The 19,936-nt window shown below is 40.4% G+C and overlaps 1 protein-coding gene across 1 annotated transcript in view; it reads left to right on the top strand.

The window, feature by feature from the left end:
* LOC103755396 (integrin alpha-9) overlaps positions 1-19,936 on the top strand; it is a 121,127-nt gene that overhangs the window by 85,500 nt on the left and 15,691 nt on the right. The window contains exons 11-13 of the mRNA XM_018075097.1: positions 8,850-8,975; positions 9,457-9,576; positions 11,303-11,404. Coding sequence (XP_017930586.1) covers positions 8,850-8,975; positions 9,457-9,576; positions 11,303-11,404 — 348 coding nt within the window. The remainder of the gene's footprint in view (positions 1-8,849; positions 8,976-9,456; positions 9,577-11,302; positions 11,405-19,936) is intronic.

The following is a 19,936-nucleotide window of genomic DNA, read 5'->3' as shown; positions in this document are numbered from 1 at the left end:
AGATCTGAGGACTACTGGTTTTCCTTGCCATCATTGCTATTTTTATTTTAAATCTTTCAAGGATTGTGTAAAAATGGGTTAATTTTAAAAATTATTTTCTATTATTTCAGTGTCTCTTAAATTTATTGCCAGAATCAACAAAACTGCTCTGATTCAAGCATGTTTTATTATCTGTGAATATTAAACATTCTTGGCATATGGAGCAAGTAGTCAGATAACATAACTTATTTGTCTGCTGTTGAAAGTCTTGACCTTGTCTGGAATTTCTTGTCAGTACCCTTTTTTTCTCAGTGTGACATGTTAGATTAACCCTGCCTATCAATTCTCTGTTCACCTAATAAAGGGTGAATCAGTATCTTTGAATCAGAACATATGTATACTTTTTTCCCCTAATATTAGAATGAATGTGCTATGGTGAGCAACAAAGACACACAAGTGCATCTGTTATTTATTTTTTGAGTTTGAAAACTTGAAGCACTGATTAGTTATTCATACATAAATAAAACAGTTAATAAATATATAAGAAGGGGGAAATATGTAAAAACTCTCTGGCAGAGACCACAACCAAACTCCTTGTCCTTTGGAGCCAGCATACCCCAGGGCTGAAGAGCAAGGCGTCCATTTCAGAGTTGAGCAATGTTAACAATTTTGTGAGATGACTGGCCTGTGTTCAGACCTTGAGCATGTTTCCTGCAAGTAAAATTGCTGTTCCAATTGATGTTTTCCCTGAACTTGCCCATGCACTTTTTCTGAGGTTGGATATGGATTTGGTTCTGTCACATGCACTCAGGTCTGGATTCCACCTTCATGATTGCTTTGTACCAGCTTAATTCTGCTGACTTCCAGGCTAATAACTAGTGAAGATTTGGCTCAGGTGGGGAATCAGGCTTACTGAAAGAACGTGGAAACTTTAAGTTTTAATATCACAATTAGTGCTTTTGCATCAATGGAAGTCTAGTATTGTATATAAGGAATGAGATGAAGATACACATTTGTTTGCCCATTTACCTTGTAAAATGTCAGTCATTAAATATGGGAATAGCCTTCGGCTTCTTATATGCAGCACTGCAGCAGGGAAATTATACTTAATGTTTTATTGGAAGCAATAGCTAGTTTTCCTCCTGTTTTTTCTGTCTCGTTCTTCCAAGAGACTTCTATCACTTGCACATACTTAACACCATGCCAACTGCTAATATTCACTTCTTTTGCTTGGTCCTCAACTGACCTGTCCAGCCCCTTGTTTGGAAATTGTATTTCATTTCCCTCCCTCAGGTTAACGTCTTGTGCAGGATATAGGGCTCTGAAAAAAATGGAAGATCTTGCCTTTGATGCATGTTGATAGGTTTAGGTTAAATCTAAGAAGAGGCCGCTGGCTTTCAGTCCACCTGTGAAGTTTATGTTGCAGGTAGTATGACCTAAAATTAAACTGTTTGCTAACAAATCTCAAAAATTTCTGAAAGGCCCCAAAGGCTTGTTAGAAATTGTCATGTTCTGAGAGTAGTTACAGATGAGGAGAAATGATGTTTGCAAGTACCCTGAAGGTGGAAGAGAGAGCTGATGGTAGAACAGGAATGTGCTGAGGTAGCAGGTGTATTATTTCTCCTAGGAACTCCAACCACCTGTGGCTGACCTGGCTTCTTGGCAAGAAGTTTTTCCTTGGATTATCCTCTGTGTTTCCAGGGAAATATGTGGTGATCGTCCCCCATGCACTGGTACCTCCTTGTTGGAGTGACAAACCAAGCCTAAGTATTCTCATAAATCCCTACACATGCAGGGAAAGTCAGAGCGGATGATCCCTGTGTACATAATAAATTCAACACACTATTCCCATACAGCCCTATTAAATATCCTGGAGTGTTTTTAGGATGTAGTATGTGTGGAGTGTTCGTGATATGTTTTACTCTGAAATGACCTTCTTGCCACTTTTTCTCCAGAGTGGTGTAATCTTACATCATTAAAAACCATTACTGCTTTGTGAGTTTGCCTGTGCTCTGTAAGACAAAAGTCAGACAGATTCCGATATTCAGAATCCACTAAAGTCATCCTGTGGTAATTTCTTCCTTGTTGCAGATAGAACATTTTTAAAGCACGAAGTAATGTGCATGCTTTCTCCAATGGTTATATCTTTCCTCTGAGAAGCTTAGTGGTTTGTGCAGACAACAGAAAGTTGGCAGAGTAACCCATTGTGAAGGCTGTCCTATTTAAATGCCTCTCAAGCATGTTCATAGGCTCTTCAAGGGGACAGCAACTTCCAGTAAATTAACAAAGCTAGAGACTAACTTGTCTCCATGAGTGTGTGGCCATTTTTGGAATCATAGAATGGTCTGGGTTGGAATGGATAGAGTAGGCAGCATAAAAGATATTCTGCTATGATGATAGATTAGTAAATTATAAGCCCTTGTAGAGGTATGGTGACATTTAGAGGCCTGTTATGCAAGGTGCCATTTACAGTCTGAGTAGTACAAATGTTCTGGCTTATATTTCTTCATGTTTATGCAAGTTGCATGTACATGCACACATGTTGAATACAGTAGGAGAATACATGTGTATATGTATATATATATATATATATGTTTGTGAGCGAGTAGTGATTTTCTGTCCCTTTGATTTTGGATGTCCACCTAAAACTGTCTGAAAGATGGTGATTTTCAAGTGCCAGACGTTAGGTGTCTAAGCGAGGAGTGGCAGACTGAAAAAGGAAACTAAACACCCTTCCAGCATGGGGAAAACTGGAATGCTTTTTTGAACACAAGAACACAATTTTAAAGACATCGAGGCTGGACATGTTAATGAAGGGGAAAAACTATGTTAATTAAGGAGTTACACAAGCTTTTACTGCGATTTCCAGATAGTTAATTTTTCTTCAAGCAGGATTACATGGGGGATGGAGGGATTACAGGGGTTTAGACATGGTTTTAACAATCATCTCAAAAAGTCCTTTCTTAATTCTACTTGGAGCCAGGTTTGTATCTCAGGGTTGCACATCAACAGGTCTCAGGACAAGGGTCCAAATTTCTTCAGATCACGAGATGTTTGTCAGCTCTTGTTTTCCAAGGTTTATGATTCAAATTTACCAAGTTTCCTTTTGTCGAGAGCTGGTTTTGGGCTCCCACAGCGAGGCACCAGACAATAGTGTGTTGTTATTGAGAAATGTCGATGACTATTCTGACATCCAATGATGTTCAAGAATGTGGGTGAGATCAGAGTGCAGACCGTACTGGCTTTAGTCACTCTGATATTCCACAGTGAGAATATCTGAATTATTTTTTTTTTAACCTTTATTTACCTTGGGATTGAGCAGTTTGACAAAAATGCCTTTGAATTTGAGATAAAAACTAGAAAAAAAACAATACACATGATGTGTGTGTTGATCTTAGGTGTTTTGCAGTCTGTGACAAGACTGCTAGAAAATGGTAGCATCCTTACACATGAACAGCCTGGTAAAAAGAAACCATTGTCGGTAAGACCTTGCATGGGAAAATTTTACTATTGTTTTTAGTGTTGGTTTGCCTCACATGAAAGTTGTTAATATTAGAATGCAGCATGCTTTCACCATCTTGAATATCTTCAAAGACAAATAATAAATATATCAAGTTATAAATTCTTTTTGAAAAGATTTTATAAAATGTTCTGATTTCTATCAGAATATCACCCCCTTACAAATTTTTCAGTTTAAAATTGAAACTCTGAAAATGTAATTTCTTTGCAAAAAATACATTTTTTTTTAATTAGAAAAGTTTTCCAGGAGTTTAATGCTAGGATCAGTAGTTAATGGTATCTACTTTTGTGTTACAAAAATGTTATGCTATCACCTCAGAAAAACTCATGACGTGTGGTAGTCTAGACTGTGTGTGACAACACAGACTACTGAATATAGAGGAGGAGAAAAAGTAAAAAATAATTTAAGATCTTTGAAATTATTTTTATGCTATTTTTTTCTGCAGTGTAAAGCTGTTCAGTGAAATTTGCTAGGTCAGCCACTCATTTGTGACTGCAGCACATTCAGGCCCCAGGACCAAACTCACAGCAAGTTAGAAAAGAGTGTAATATGGACATCAGGTGATGAGGATGCCAGGCAGTTAGCCTCGTTTACCTTTTTCTTTGGCCTACTTTATGTGCTAAGGTACACTTTGTCTACCTTTGTCTCGGTCTAGATTTTAGGTACACTTCATGTACAGGACACCATTCTGTATTGCCAGTGCACCAGACTGCAAATGATTTTATTCAGGACTTAAAACGAATAAGTAGCTTCTGGAAAACAGGATGAAACAACATTCAGCAGAGACAGCTGGAACACAGCTCCTTGGAAGTCCCTCCTTAAGAGGCTACTCCTGCTTGGTACCTCTCTTAGGGCAGGTTTTTATTTCCCAATCTGCAATCTTAAAGTAGAGTTTAATAAAGCCTCCCTTTTGTCCCTGTTCTCCCCACCCCAGTTTTGTTGTTTGTTTGTGTTAGGAGTTGAATGTTGACATTTCTCTGTGGCTTCTGTATAGTCCTTGTACTGAGTACAAAGACAATGCACATCTCTTTCCACATCCTATGCACTGCTCAAAAAAAATCCTTTCTGCTGTTTCTGTGAGATGTTGAATCCCAGGTCCTGGGAAGATCACTTTGGGGGATAGTCCTCTTCTGTTTATAGGCTGCTGAGACCACATGGAAATTTCCAAAAAGCTCTGGTTTGCCACATACCCTGAAACTCTAAGTCTGACAAAAAGCCTGGCTTCCTACTCCATTTCAAAGACTTGTACAGTTCTTGCATCGGAAGCATTTGCCCACGCAAAGCCCCTAAACTTTGCCGGAAATTCCCTTCTCTGTGTACCAAATTATGAGGTTGGTCACAAGGAGAAAAACAAGTGGCTGGGGGAGCATAATGTTTGAACAACAAGAGGCTTACAATGAGGCCAAATCATGATTTGTATTTCACATATGCAGTTTAGTCTCAGCATAATACTGAGGAGCATTTTGGAGCTTTATACTAAGATTTTATTTACCTGATTGTTTTCCTGCAGCTGAATATTTCATTGAAAGCAGTTTATTGAAAAGTTGCCCTAGTTTTTTCTGACTGGTTGACTGAACCTTGATGCATGTAAAATTGAGAATAAGAGATGATGTGGAATGTGTCTGACAGTTACCCTAACAAAATAAACCAAAATAGCTAAAAAAAACCCCACCAAACCAACTGTGGCCAGTCTTTTGGAAAGGATGTATTTCCTTCTACCTCAGCCTGATCCACTCATTTAAAAGTTTTTTGTTAATTTTTTCCTAGTTTTATGGCTCTGTGGTTTCCAAGAGTGCTAAAAGAAACAGAGTGCTGCTCAGATGCCTTGCGTCCTTTCCTGCTTATTGGCTGTCAGCACACACTGATTGATCACAGGCATACAGATGAGTCTGACTTGATTTCTGGCTGGTTGAATTCCCCCACATTCTGCTGACCAAGTAGTAGCGTCTGCTTCTAGGAAGTAACCTCTGCCTTTGGCTACTAAAACAGGGTATAGGTGACCTGCTGGTCTGTTCCAAAGCCGTGCAGGTAACAGGAGGTGCTTGGTTCTTGCCTGTTTCCCCCCTAATATGGACTGAATTTAGTAACCACCTCATGTAGGATTGCTGTGTAGTTGATAGAGAGGAAAGAGTACTTCCAAGTTCAGAGTTGGTCCTCTGGAGGCGCCTTTCTCTGTTTCAGCTAAAATGTTTTGAAAAGGATGCCAGCCTTCAGTTTAAGAAAAGATAATCATTTAGAGGAGAAAGGACCATATTTGTGTTGCTTCCTGCTAGATAATTCCTTTTAGTCTTGTGAGATATTTCTGCTTTGGTTTGTTCTTACACCATATTTTTACAGGATGTAAAGCGGGACTATTTGGAGAGTATACCAAGAGCTGGTATAGTGCTGAAACTCCTACTGTCCTTCCTGTATCTCTTGCATGAATCTGATGACATCTGTCCAAGTGTCTGGTAATTTAAACTTTCAGGAAGAAAGAGCAAGTACTGAATAGGTCTTGACTTTTTGCTACTCATAGTTAACATAAACCTTTCAAGTTGATATGGATCTAATTTCCATGTGAAAGATCAAAGAAAATGAATATCCATGAGCTTTATGAGTCTCTTACCTACAATAAATAATGAAAACTCATTTCAGGTGATCTGGACAAATGATGAATATCGTAGTCTTAATTTTCAGTTTATCCCAATGAGACTGTAAACTGTGGGTGCATCTCTTAGGAATGTAAGGACAGATTATGTAAAGACAGGTTATGGACACATACTTCAAATAACAGATTATGAAGAACTTGTGAGTCAGAAAAGGTACATCTTTCCAAGAGACACAGACATCACTTATCTGGAAAATAATGTTGAAAATCTAGATAGATCTTTGGGATTTGCTTCTTTTTTTGCAATACTTAACTATTTGATGCCTAATCAGACTCAGAGCATGCAGCAATTTCATATCTATAACAACTCTTTTCCTCCCTCTTTCGAGGGTTTTTTATTTGAATAAGGTACATCCTGTCAGAGGATGTGAGGATGTCAACAGCAAGATGTGTAAGAATGTCAGTTGGTGGTTTATGGGGAAAATCTCCCTCTCACTCTGTCACAGTTTGAGACCCTCAAAAATCCAATTTCCAATTTCCAAGCCTCCCCCCACCAATTTACCTCAACACCAAAGAGAAGTTTTCAGGCAGGCACAACTCAGTATAGGGGAAGGGAATATATACAATTTATTACTATACAAAATAAATACTATACAAACTAAAAAACAGTTATATACACAATATTAACACAGATTCTACCACTCCTTGGACCCTCCCACATCAGTTTGGGAGAAGTCTTCCGAGCGATAGTGAAAAGTCTCTCTCTCACTGAGGTATCAGAGAAAGGGTTGAAACCCCCACCAGCCCTTAGCTTCATGCTGAGGTCCTATCCTGAGCTGCAAGGGAAACAGCTTGCGCCATCAGGATCTTCATCACGAAAGGTCCAGGGAGTCAGCTCTGAGTCCTTCCTCTCTGGTTTCGTGAAGGTTTCCTCCCAGGGTTAAGATGTTCTGCTCTCACCCTCCAGGTTGCAGGCTCTGGGTCTCTGCTCAGTTCTTTTTACCCCAAATAGTTTTAAAGTCCTTACCCAGGAAAAACCTGCTTGTTTGACTCTCTCACTCTTCTTTAGCTGCTGCAGCTTCCAGTTTCGGTAGTCCATGTCCAAACCCAGCGTAGAGCACCTCCAAGCCCTCTCTGGCCCATCTCCAATTTCTGCCTGGAGTTCTTCCAACTGTTGCAATGAATCGCAACTGTTTCTCCCGGCAACCGAGCCTCTCTGGCCCCTCTCTTGGCTCGGCTCCAGTACCGAGCATGCCTGCCAGGGAAACAGGGAGCTGCAACTCTCCCGACTGGCCTCCGAGTCCACTCTGTCTGCTTCTTCTGTGCAGTGGAGGGGGAGAACTGGTGAGGGAACCACCCTAGCCCTAGTTGAAGCAAGGCCGAGGAGGCCCGAGGGCCCCTCTGGTCCAGAGGCTCCCCTGGCCACCCCTCATGTCTCTGATTCTCTCTTACACACAGAACATGGTGCCTCCAGCCCTGGCCAAGCCAGGACCACTGGGGCACAGGGCACCCCCCGGGTTCGGGGAGGGGGGGCCCATCCACCCCTCCAGCTTCTCTCTCTCTCTCTTACATGCTCTCACACACTCGACCAACAGCTTCCCGCTGTTGTTGATATCTAATTTTCACAGGAGCGAAAAAGAACAGCTCTGATTGGTCCCTCAGGGGAAACTCTCCTGGGACCAATCACCTCTAGGCTCCCCAGCTACCGGGGGGGCAGCTCAAACCAAGACACACACTCATAAGTTTTAAGGATGGCAGCAGGAGGAATTTGCTGATACTTTGTTGTCATCCTTTTTATTAAATTCTGGTAGATTTTCCTCAGTGAATATTTATAAGCTGCAAAAACTGAGAAGGGTTTTCTAGAACAAGGTTATCTTAACTGAAACTCATTTTAACAGAGCTTGGTACATTTCACTTGCTTCAATCATCTGCTTTGCTGGACGAGTGAAAACGCTAATCACAGAATCATAGAATAGATTGGGTTGGAAAAGACCTCCAAGATCATCAAGTCCAACCCCTGAACCATCTCCAATTACTATATCATGGCACTAAGGGCCACGTCCAATCTCTTTTTAAAAACCTCTAGGGATGGTGAATCCACCACCTCTCTGGGTAGGCCGTTCCAATGCCTGATAACCCTCTCTGTAAAGAATTTATTCCTAACATCTAACCTAAACCTCCCCTGGCAGAGCTTGAGCCCATGTCCCCTTGTCCTATTGTTGGTTGCCTGGGAGAAGAGACCAAAAAGTTTATCTTTGTGTATTTCTGCTGAAGGTGAAAGAGTGTCTAGGTTTGAGCATTTAGAGGAAGATGTCATTTATCTCATTAGTTCTGATATAAGCAGGGAAACAGCTGAGTTGACCAAAACATCAAATAAACACAGTTACAAAGAAGGTAATACAAAGGTAACACCGTTGACTTAAAATGCTATGAGGTGGTTTTATATATTTTGCTGGGATTTTTCTCCTCTGTCTCTATCTTCAGACATGTAGAACAGAGACACCTACATGTGAACTAGGTTAGATATGTTCATGTCCTATCCAGTCAAAGCATTTCCAAAGCATGGTTTGTCTGGCTTACTTCCAATATTTTCTTTGGGCTTATTTGACTCCCAAAGTGGTTATTTTTCTCCTTTGGCAATTAATGGTAGGCCAGACATATAGCTCACATATAGGTGTATTTTTATGGACAGGCTTATCCCACCTTCTCATATAATTTAGCTTAATTCAGAATAATAATTGTGATTTATAATTGTGCATGCAGGTTGGCCAGGACAAAGGAAGCTGTTCTTTCCACAGAAACCACAGCCCATGTGTTGTTCCTCAAGAGAATGAAAATATTTTCCACACAATATTTGCTTTTTTCACAAAGTCTGGCAGAAAAGTATTGGTAAGAAATGGCACCACTTATGACATACAGCATATTCTACAAACGATTTTGCATGGCTTGGCATGAAGATCTGAAGCAGATTGTTCACTGTAGAGCAACACTTTGCTGAATATATAACGCAGTTGGTCACCAGAACCTTCGCTCCCCTGTTCTGTCAAAGGCACATGGGGGCAGTGAGGCACTGTACTTGGTGCCTGACCCACACAGAGGGCTGATGTGCAGCAGTGGCCCTGCCCCTTCCAGGGTGCTTGCCTGGCTCAGCACCTCTGTAGAGGGCTGAATTTTATTAGCTGACTTGCTTTCATTCAGGTCTCTGTATTCAGCTGTCTTCAGGTCTTGAAAGTTCCTGATATTTCAGTGTAAGAGTGCTGTATTCTAGCAGTTTACTATATACCTAATTTTCTGCTGTATTTGCTGTCACACAATTTGTCATTGAATTTTTACCTCCTTCACCTAATGGCATTTTCCATATTTCCTATAGGACTGTGAAAGACCAGGCAGGTCCTGCTTAATTATACACTGCAACTTAAGCTCACTACCCAAAGCAGAGTCCTGTGATATAAGTATCTACATGCTGCTGAATACTGAGATACTCAAGAAGGTGCGTGCTTCCCTTGTAGGTTGTCTTAAATACCAACTTAAGTGTGCTTATGTGTGCCAGTGAACTCAAAACTTGAATTTCTTCCTCTCTTTACTAGTGTGTTAAAAAAATATTATGACATCAAGGAAAACAAATCTATTTATCAACAGTGTGTATGGAGGTGTTAATCCTAGTTCTTACCCATTACACATTAAGACAGGTATAAATTAAGTTCAGAAATTTATATATTGAGAAATAACAAATGAGTCCCCTAATCGTTGGGGTGTGGTGTTAAGGCTAGAGACTTCTGAAAGTTGAATTGATTTCTGAAAGCTTTCATTCTGAAAAACGAAAGGCAGAGTAAGTGAATATAAACTATGACCAGCTATGTATCATTCTTTCTGTGTAAACAGAGATGGTAGTTTTTTGTCATTTTTACTTCAAATTATTATTATTCAAAGAAGATGCATCATGAATGTATTAATGCTGAGCTTGATGTTTATGACACGAAACAAATGATTGCAAGTTAATTTCTGTCTTCTCTGAAGACACTGAATCAGACAACAAATCCTAAATTCTTAGTGATTTACTACATTTTGACCTCTTTTCCTTTACTTACAAAAATGCTGACTCTCTAATTGTGGCAAGATGCTGTAAGATTATGAGGGTTTAAGATAACCAGAGGAGAAGGCTGATAACATGAGCCTACTAAAATAAACCTGTCTTTGATAAATGCTAGATTAAAAGCATCAGAGAGCGCCCTAATTAGAAAACAGTTGCTAAAGAAATTATCGCCCTGAGCTTTTCCAGTTGAAACCAATGAGTCTATTAATGTTTGTTTGTATTTGAAAATAGGAAATACAGGCAAGGCCAGAAATTTCAGGTATTTGCTACATGCTTATAGAAATGCTGAAATATGTAAACAAGTAACTGAGTGCACACAAAATATGCTTCTGGAAAATTGAGGTTTGGGAGTAGCCAGGATTCACCCCATCTGCTGGTTGCCTTGCAAGATTACTATTAGCAACAACCCTTTAAAAGATGTACTGTGTTTACACGTGTTTGGGTCAGTATCACCAATGAGTGCCATTTGCTACTTACCATCTACCCTTCCCAAGGTGAACTGCATACAAATGACTAACCTGTAAGTTGAAATGGCATCTTACTGAAATGTGCCTATCAAAATGCACCATGCATTTCATGGCAGAAATATATATCAATAAAACGAGATGTACAGTAAATATTTAAGATATCTGCCATGTACAGATTTAAATAATTAAGAAGTTTTCCCCTTGGGTTATATTAGATTTTGTCCCAGATTTTGTATATCATTTTTCTGTTCAATTGAAAAACAATTCAGAGCTTTTTTTCATGGTTAATATTGAACCTACCTGTGTTATTGGCAATATTCTGTCTTGTTTTTTTGGTAGATGTGGAAAACATGAACAAACCAAATACAAAGTATGTGTTTAAAGTCCAACATACCTGATTTTGTTTTATTCTGAAATATTGTGCTCAGTTATATCTGTCTGTTATGAGCATTAGGAATATTTTTTCAAAGTAGTGTTTTAACCAGGCTAGTGTTTAACTGTCAACCTAAGCTTTGTCTAGATTTTTTTATTACACTGGCAAATTTTGATGGTTTTTTTTTTTTTTTTTTTTTTTTTTTTGACGGGGGGATTGGTGCTTTTGTTGTTGTTGTTGTTTTGCACCCTTAAATCTAATTCTTCCTCTTTTTACTTCTCAGGACAGTTCCTCGGTCATCCAGTTTGTCACAAGGGCAAGGTTGAGGATGGATGGTGACCTCAGAGTTGTGGAGGTACCGAGTGGGAGCCCACAAGAAAAATCAGTAAGTAAATAAACCTGAAGAGAAAGGTTTCCTTATCTGAGTAGGCTGGAGATCACTGAGAGCTCTATACAAACTGGAATTTGTGGCTAGGCTTGGTCTGGGCCAGCCCAGACTTTGTTTGGCTAGACTTACAGTGCTGTGAACTGTGCTTCTTTGGTTTTGCTCTCTGTGATAACTGTGTCATCAGAGTGAGTGACGTTATATGGAACCAGAGGGATCTGTGTTGTACAAGCTAAAAGTTTAATATTCTCGAGGTATTCATGCAAAAATCAGTTTTAGCTTCCTGTTTTAGGGTTAATCTAATTCAGATTTTCCTTGAAAACCTAGCAGAGACTTGAAAGCCCAACAATGTCTTTTCACATGTGCCAGAATAAAATATTTAGAAGTGTTAATGATATTTTGGGAGCTGTGAAAATGGACAAGGATGTCTAAACTTTCAGTGATACATTTAACTCTTCCATTGTGCTGAGCTGATAAAAATGAAGTATGAGCTGATACCACATTTTGTATTGATCGGCATGGGGGTGTATTGAAAATTGAAGGTGAAATATCAAAGGTCGAGGTGAATTCACTTTATAGTTTTGTCTGTAAGTAAAATTGTACTGTAAGATGTTTACTGGCTGATCTACTGGAAAAGGAGGGGTAATGGCTTTGGTTTACTACTACCAAATTGTGTAATACTTACAACGTGAACATTGACCAGGAGGCCACACCCAAATTCGGCTTAATTTTTGCCTAGTGAAATTTTAAAATTTCATTTCTTATTCTTCTCTCATATGAGGATCAGAGGTAATCTGGACTACTTTCTATTTTTGTTCTTGCTGTGTATTTTCAGAACATGATCTCTATTCTCAGTTGTCCTTCTCTCCCTAGTGGATGTTGTCTCCACCAGCCTGTACAACCACTCTCTTATTGCCTCCATTTTAAGTGAGTGACATTGAGATCTCGGTATGAGAGCATTGAGTTCAACGCACTTTTGGAAGACGCTGACGCCCCAAATTAAAGCACTCATCTCAGAGATACTGGATTTAAAACCCCACAGGCAAATTAGGCCTGCATCTTCTTGCTACTTTAAATTGGAAAGTAGAGACACCACTATGATGTCCATCTTCTCCACCATCGTGTTAAGGAAACTTCCCAGTCTGACCATTCACAAGACTCTGGCAGTCACACTCCCAACACCAGAGACTTTCACTGCTGTTACCAAAGCCCTTTCACAGTGGGCAACTCCAGCTGAGCCAACAGGTGCCCTGCTTGACTCCCTACAAACTCCACTCACGCACAGTCAGATGAGGTTTCCTTAGTGGTTTGACCCCAGATTTCCCATAGCAGAGTCTCAGATGTCTAGTTACATAAAGCAATTAATTTGTGGTGCAGTAACACAGAAACAGTCTGAGCTGGGCACCTCCAAGGAGGACTCCCAACCAAGGAATTGCTGAGCTTTTATCTGCTCGCAGTCCAAGGTGCATGCAGGACACCCTCTTCCTCCTGAGTCCTCTACTCTTGCTGTGTCTCCCAGTGTGCATCCACCTGATTGGCTCTACTGATCTTCCTGCCTTTTGTTATCCAAAAGGTAGGTAGTTCACTGCTATGTCTCTCAGTGTCCATGTACCTGGCTGGCACCACCCATCTTCCTACTCTTCATTTACCATAGGGTTCACAGCCTCTTGTCTCAGGCTCCCACCCAGAGCTCAATCCGCATTTCAATCTGCATCTCAATCTGCAGCTTGCAAACTGAGCTACCTGCATCAGATGTATTCCTCAACAATCATGTCTGTAACCCTAGTTTTAACTTTTGATTTTATTAGACCTGTCAGAAAAAGGAATTATTTTATATGACAGGACCTCATTTTTCCCCTTCTGTTTTATTTTCTTTGTCAGGTTTCTGGACCATTCTAAAGTGCATTAAAGAATAGACTTGGCAGCTGAAATGAAAAACATAGCTAGCCTTTGCTGGGAATGTGCCTTATAAGTGACCTGCAGCGCTGATCGTTGCTTGATCTCTCTTTAGTTCTGCAGGTTGCACAGAGCAAATCTTGCAATTGTATGGCAGAATTTCATTAATGACTGAATAACATATGACTGTGACACCCATGCCCCAGCTGAAATAGAAGAATATAGAATATATCTATGCCAACTATTTTAATCTGTAAAGGTTTTTAGAATCTCTCAGAATGATAGGCACAATGTAAAATGTGTGGGATTACTGTTATTAATATTCAAAATTTAGAAATGCTTTTATCTAGGAATGCAAGCTCTGTTGTATTTCACTGTTATCTAATGCTTGAAGAAAAAAAAGAAAAAAAAAAGAAAAAAAAAAGAAATTGTCCTTTACCTGTTCCCAGAAAGCCTTTCAGCAAGTCTTGAGTTGCATCAATTATGCAGTGCAGTGTGTGTGCTGGGAAGCTATATTAATCTTCAAATAAGAGATTGCTTCTAAGTCCTGGGAAGCCCTAGCTGTAAACGAGCATGCATGACATATTGTAGCCATGTAACATCAATTTGTAGTTTCAAGTCTTTTCTCATATGAGTGCCATTTGCTCTCTCCTTTATGCTATTTCCATATGTCTGTTGGCTTCACCATTGCTGTATGTTTTGGATAGAGTCATGTTCAGGCAAAAATTTAAGAGGTGGTTTGGCTCAAGGTACTCATTTTCCCCTGTTCTCTTCTTGTGGAATGCAGAAGGGAATAGTACTTGTTGCAAGCCACAACTATGCAGCTGGAAATAGATAGAAGAAAGAAAATGTCTTTGTTCGTACTCCTCCCTTCCCTTTTAAAGTTCATCCCATACTCTTCATTGACCATGGACTGCTACCACATTCATTTGGATAGCAGTTCCTTCTGAACAGTTCTGCATGAACTTCCTATGAGTTTGTGTTCCCTAATAATGAAAATACGTTTTCTTAGACACTTTATCATGGTAAAGTAGAAAAGACCTTTTTGCTCTCTATGGCTAAATGTAGACTTATTAGCACATTTAAATTGTTCTTTAAAAACAGGTGTCATTACTTCACTGGGCATTTTTACAATATATTGTACAATATCAGTGTGCAAACTCTCTGTAAAGAAGACAAATGGAAAAAGAAGACAATCGGAAAAGGAAGACTGATATTTGTGATGCTAGTATAAGAAGTATCACTGGACAACCCATATAAACATCAACTTTGTCAGAAACTCCAGCAGACAATTCATAAGGGAGATGCAAAAGTATATGTAAAGATCTCTAAGTTGGGTAGCAGATTGTCTGTGAAATGAACCCATTTTTTAAAAAAAAAGATGCATTTATGCAATTCTCAGACATAACGTCTCGAGATTTGGATATGATTTTATGTGATTTGGAATTGTATATGCTGTCTCTGGTTACAACAGGCTGCTGGAACTCTTATTTGGGACAAATCACATGAAGAAGGTGAGCAAAGTTTGGATTTGGCTTTGGGACGACAGTGGTATTAACACAAGTATATATTGGCTGAAACTGATGGTGTGGTATTTGCAGAAGGCATGCTTAATTTTCTTCAGCATATGGGTTTCCATGAAGGTTTGGCTCCCTTCTCTACAAGTGAGGTGAAACCAACAATAAGCTCCATGAGACTGCAGTAGTCAAATACACCAGATCCAAGGATCCATATTCTGTGCTCACTGCTTGTGTACAGGAGGAGGAGCGCTCTTAAAGAGCAAAAGGACTTCCTGTAGAAGTGTGGAAGGAAGAATTGGTTGGATTTTACTACAACAAAACCATCTAAATGCCTCTGATTCTTCCTGTCTTGAAAGTGAGTGCACACAAAGCTGAATGCATGAAAAGGCATCCCCAGACAAAACACATGCAACTTCTGCAACATAGTACCCTGTAGAGCTTAAGGCTGCTGTTATAGCTGTCTGGTGCTGTCAGCTAAGTACAGGTATGCTCCATCAAGCCTTTGAACATTTCCTACCGTCTGGGTTTTTCCTCAGGATTTAGATAGGTTTATGTTTGCAATGATAAACAAATATATTTTGGAGAAGAACAATAGCAAAAAGAAAAACTCATAAAAATTAAGTTTATGCTTGTGAAGACCTGCAAGGTATCTTTATATGCATATTTATACGCAAAGAGATTTAAATGCGTATTCACGTGCCTAAGGTTTAGCTCTCTGCCTGCAACATGGAGAACTTCGACCTGTTCTCCATGTCTGTTGGAAGGAGCAGCCTGTGGTACTGGACAGTGCTCATGATGTCCCAGCATTTTTTTAATGCATGTGGAAATACTACTTCCACTCAGCAATCCACCACCAACCTCTCTTGTTTTTTAGAAGCACTCAGCATTTTAAGGCACCAGTTCTCCAGCTTAGCTTTTTGATGCCTGGCCAGAGCTTTCTCCAGCAGCTTTGCAGCCTCGCGCCAGTGGGTTATTTGCTGCTTTATTGTTTTCGCCATGTTTTGATTTTTCATTTTGTTACTTTACCTTTCCATCTGCTATTGCAACATTCCTTTTACAGATTTTCTTGTCTTTACAGTGCAGTCTGACAGGTAGAAACACACACTTGGGTAAAGGAACAGAACAATACACAATAATAATAAAATACAGTTAATTTCCCAGGGATAAAGACAAGCATGTTGCAGGGACACCTCAGGTTTGTATTTTTCAAGAACTTGCAATGCTTTTCTTAGTATATCTAAATAAATAAAATATATAAGGGATGCATATACATATATTTACAGATGTGTAGGAGAATGGCGTCTTTACTGCTGAAGTCCCCCCAAGCATAAGAGCACCTAAATGGAAAAGTCAGCCAGCAGTGCAGTGGGGTATGAAAAACCAGAAATATTTTGGGTGATAATACAGAAATAAAATAGCATTTTTTTATAAGCCATAGTTCTGTGGTTCATAATGCAAATGCATAAAACTAATTTCATGTACATAAGCAAAAAGAAATGAAAAATTTTCAATTATGTATTTTTAACAAGATTTTGATGAAGTATGTTTCTTGTCTTTCTGAGTCCCAGTGCAGTAGTGTGTGCCTATTCTGCAAAGGGCTTTGGCACAGTATGAACTTCAAATATTTTCAAAAATTCCTACTCAGTCAACTTCTTCTTGCCTACACGCTTTAGTGAAATAGGATGTTTTAGAAGCACTAAAAAAAAAATTCTGATTCTTTTTAATTTATTCACTAAGATATAGCCATCAGGATATAGCGAGTGTTTGGCACGGGTAGAAGATGAACTGGTAGGTGCCCTTGTCCTTCTGGTTTCAGCATTTCAGAAATCAGTGGTTGCGTGCAGATCTCAGTTATTTTCCAGAAGGCCAGTTTTGTTGTGTGAAACCTGACTGAGGTGCAAGCTACATACAGCTAAATGGCAAGCTGCACTGCCTCCTGGGCATCCCTGCTTTCAGATCCCACATGTACAGTGTGCAATGCAAAAGATAAATATGAAATTAAAACTCCTTGTACATCGTCAAAACAAGTCTTTTTCATGACCTTTCCTTGGCGTTTCATTGGAGTCTGAAAAAACACCTCTAATTCACTCTAATGACCATTGCATGTGCTTCCTGTGAACCAGATAGCTGCTGTCCCTACTGCCCTCTCTGGGATGCTTTCCCAACCCCACCCCCCTTATTTTCTGCATCAGTTACTCTTATTACTCCTGTCTTCTCTATAGGTCAGGACTGCCTTGAGCTGGGAACTGCCTTGTGTTCTCCAACATGTTGGCCACTCTGTAGGGGCTTTGCTGCTGGGGTGGACAAGATGAGGAATTCAAAATGTGCTCAAGATCAGCTTTCAGAGACTGCACAATGGCCAGCAGGTCAAGTGGCGGGTGGTGGATGACATGCTTCTCTTTAGTACCATCACCCTCTGCCTCCAACCTTCCCACTAGGGATGACTTGCTTCCCTGGCCTCCCACTGCTGACTGTACTGGCTTCCTTCTGATACTCCAGAGATGCAATATATGCTGTCTGCGCAGTCTGATTTGACTGGGGTTTGGCTTGGGTTTTTTGTTGTTGGTACCTTTCTCACCAAAACTTACTGCAGTGACTGAGTATTAGTGCAGTCAGATTTTGAGGGCTTAAGACAGCTAGGGACATTAGTATGCACAACATCCCTGTTCCTCTCCAAACCATAAATGGGTTCTTTTAATGCATGTATGTTGATTCTAGACTGCTATAAGAAACCAGATAGATAAGAAGCTGTTGTTGTTCTACCCTTGTAGCTCAAGCTGTGACTGCAAAAGCTACAGCCAAGCTATTCTAGCCAGTGTGCTTCAAACCTAAAATGTGGAGCTCTTGATGCAGAGATTATGTATGATTTTATCTTTGCAGCTATTCCTGGCTCTGTCTTTTGACATCATACAGCGGGTACAGGTCTATTTTGCTGGAGGTTGTGATACGTTAACATTTACTCTCTGAGTAGTGGAGAGAAGGCACCACCTCACTTTGCATCCAGGCACTGTTTGAAAGGTCTCTTCACTGAAGTTACTTAAAATGTAAGGAGTTTCAGGGTTTTTTTAGAGTTAGGAAAATAACATTAAAGCCTTGTCATCTAAGAAATAGTCATCAGACTCGTGTCCATAAGATGGATTCTAACCTTAGTGTGTGTGAAAAATGGACTGCCACATCAGATCATCTTTCCAAGCTGCATCAGAAATAGGAGGAAGGCACAAGGTTTGAGTTTGATCTCTCTCTCCTGTATTTCCCTTACACTGTCTGTGAGGGAGACTTTGCTGCTTAGGAAACTCTCAGTTCTGCAAAATGTCTTGGTGCTAATATCTGAAAACAAAGGCTTTGTGCTAATATCTGAAAACAAAGGCTTTTGCTAATATCTGAAATGCTAAAATTATTCTTATTTTTGGTTTAAGAACTGGTCCATGTTCAAAAACTATTTTGAGCATTGTGATACTAGTTATGGGAATATTTTTGGATAATGCTGTATATGTAGAGCTTAGTTTGTGTCCATTTGCTATATTTTCAAGTGTCGTTGTCATGACACCATAGCAAGGCTGCTCACGATCATCTTTGAAAGGTTGTGGCCATCAGGAGAGGTGCCTGAGGACTGGAAAAAAGCAAATGTCACCCTGGTCTTCCAAAAGGGCAAGAAGGAGGACCCAGGGAACTACCAGCCAGCTAGACTCACCTCAGTTCCTGGAAAGATGATGGAGCACCTCATTCTGGAGGCCATCTCTATCCACATGAAGGAAAAGAAGGTGATCAGGAGTAGTCAGCATGGATTCACTAAAGGTAAATCATGCTTGACCAACCTGATTGCCTTCTACAATGAGACAACTACCTGGATGGATGAGGGGAGAGAAGAGGATATTGTCTGCATTGACTTAGCAAGGCTTTTGACACTTGTCTCTCACAACATCCTCATAGGCAAACTCAGGAAGTGTGGACTGGATGAGTAGACAGTGAGGTGAATTAAGAACTTGCTGAAGAGCAGATCCCAGAGGGTCATAATCTGTGGCATAAGGTCTAGTTGGAGGTCTGTCACTAGTGGGGTCCCTGAAGTTCAGTACTGGGTCCAGTATTGTTTAACTTGCTCATCAGTGACTTGGATGAAGGGACAGATACCTCCTCAGCAGGTTCACTGGAAGAAGTGAACGATACCCCAGAGGGTTGCACAGCCCTTCAAAAGAACCTTAATGGGTTGGAGAGATGGGCAGAGAAGAACTGTCTGAATTTCAAAAAAGGTAAATGCAGGGTCCTGCACCTGGGGAGGAATAACCTTATGCAACAGTACAGTCTGACAGCTGACCTGCTGGAAAACAGCTCTGCTTAGAAGGACCTGGGAGTCCTGGTGGACAACAAGCTGTCCATGAGCCAGCACTGTTTCCTTGTGGTCAGTGGTATCTTGGGGTGCATTAGGTTTTCCTAATTGTCAGATCGCGAGGGAGGTGATCCTGGCCATCTACTCAGCCCAGGTGAGGCCACATTTGGTTTAATGTCCACTTCTGGGCTCTGTAGTGCAACAGAGATGTGGAGCTCCTGGGGCAGTTGCAGTGAAGGGCAGTGAAGACGATTAAGGCACTGGAGCATCTCTCTTATGAGTGTAGGCTGAGGGAACTGGGCCTATTTAGTCTCAAGAAGAGATGACTGAAAGAGGACTTCATCAGTGTCTGTAAGTATCTGAAGGGAGGATGTCAAGGGAATGGACCAGGTTCTGCTTGGTGGTGCAGAACAATGGGACAGGAGGCAATGGGCAGAAACTGGTGCACAGCAAGTTCCACTTGAATCTGAGGAAGAAGTTCTTTACTATGCAGGTAACTGAGCACTGGAACAGATTGCCCAGAGAGGTTGTGGAGTGTCCCTCACTGGAGAGATTCCAGTACCATCTGGATGTAATTGTGTACAATGTGGTCTGGGATGACCCTGCTTGAGCAGGGAGGTTGGACCAGATGACCCACTTTGGTCCCTTCCAACTTTACCCATTCTGTGATTCTGTGAAATGCCTGATAACATCTCACTGATAGAAAAAAGCAGTGTGTGTAAATCAGCTAATGTTCAAATTCCTCCTCCAGAAAAACTGGTCTTAATCAGCATTAACCTGTGAAACTGAGGT

This window comes from Manacus vitellinus, unplaced genomic scaffold (assembly GCF_001715985.3).
Source record: "Manacus vitellinus isolate BGI_N305 unplaced genomic scaffold, ASM171598v3 scaffold_3_pilon, whole genome shotgun sequence".
NCBI classification, from domain to species: Eukaryota; Metazoa; Chordata; class Aves; order Passeriformes; family Pipridae; genus Manacus; species Manacus vitellinus.
This window is presented reverse-complemented; position numbering and strand designations above follow the sequence as displayed.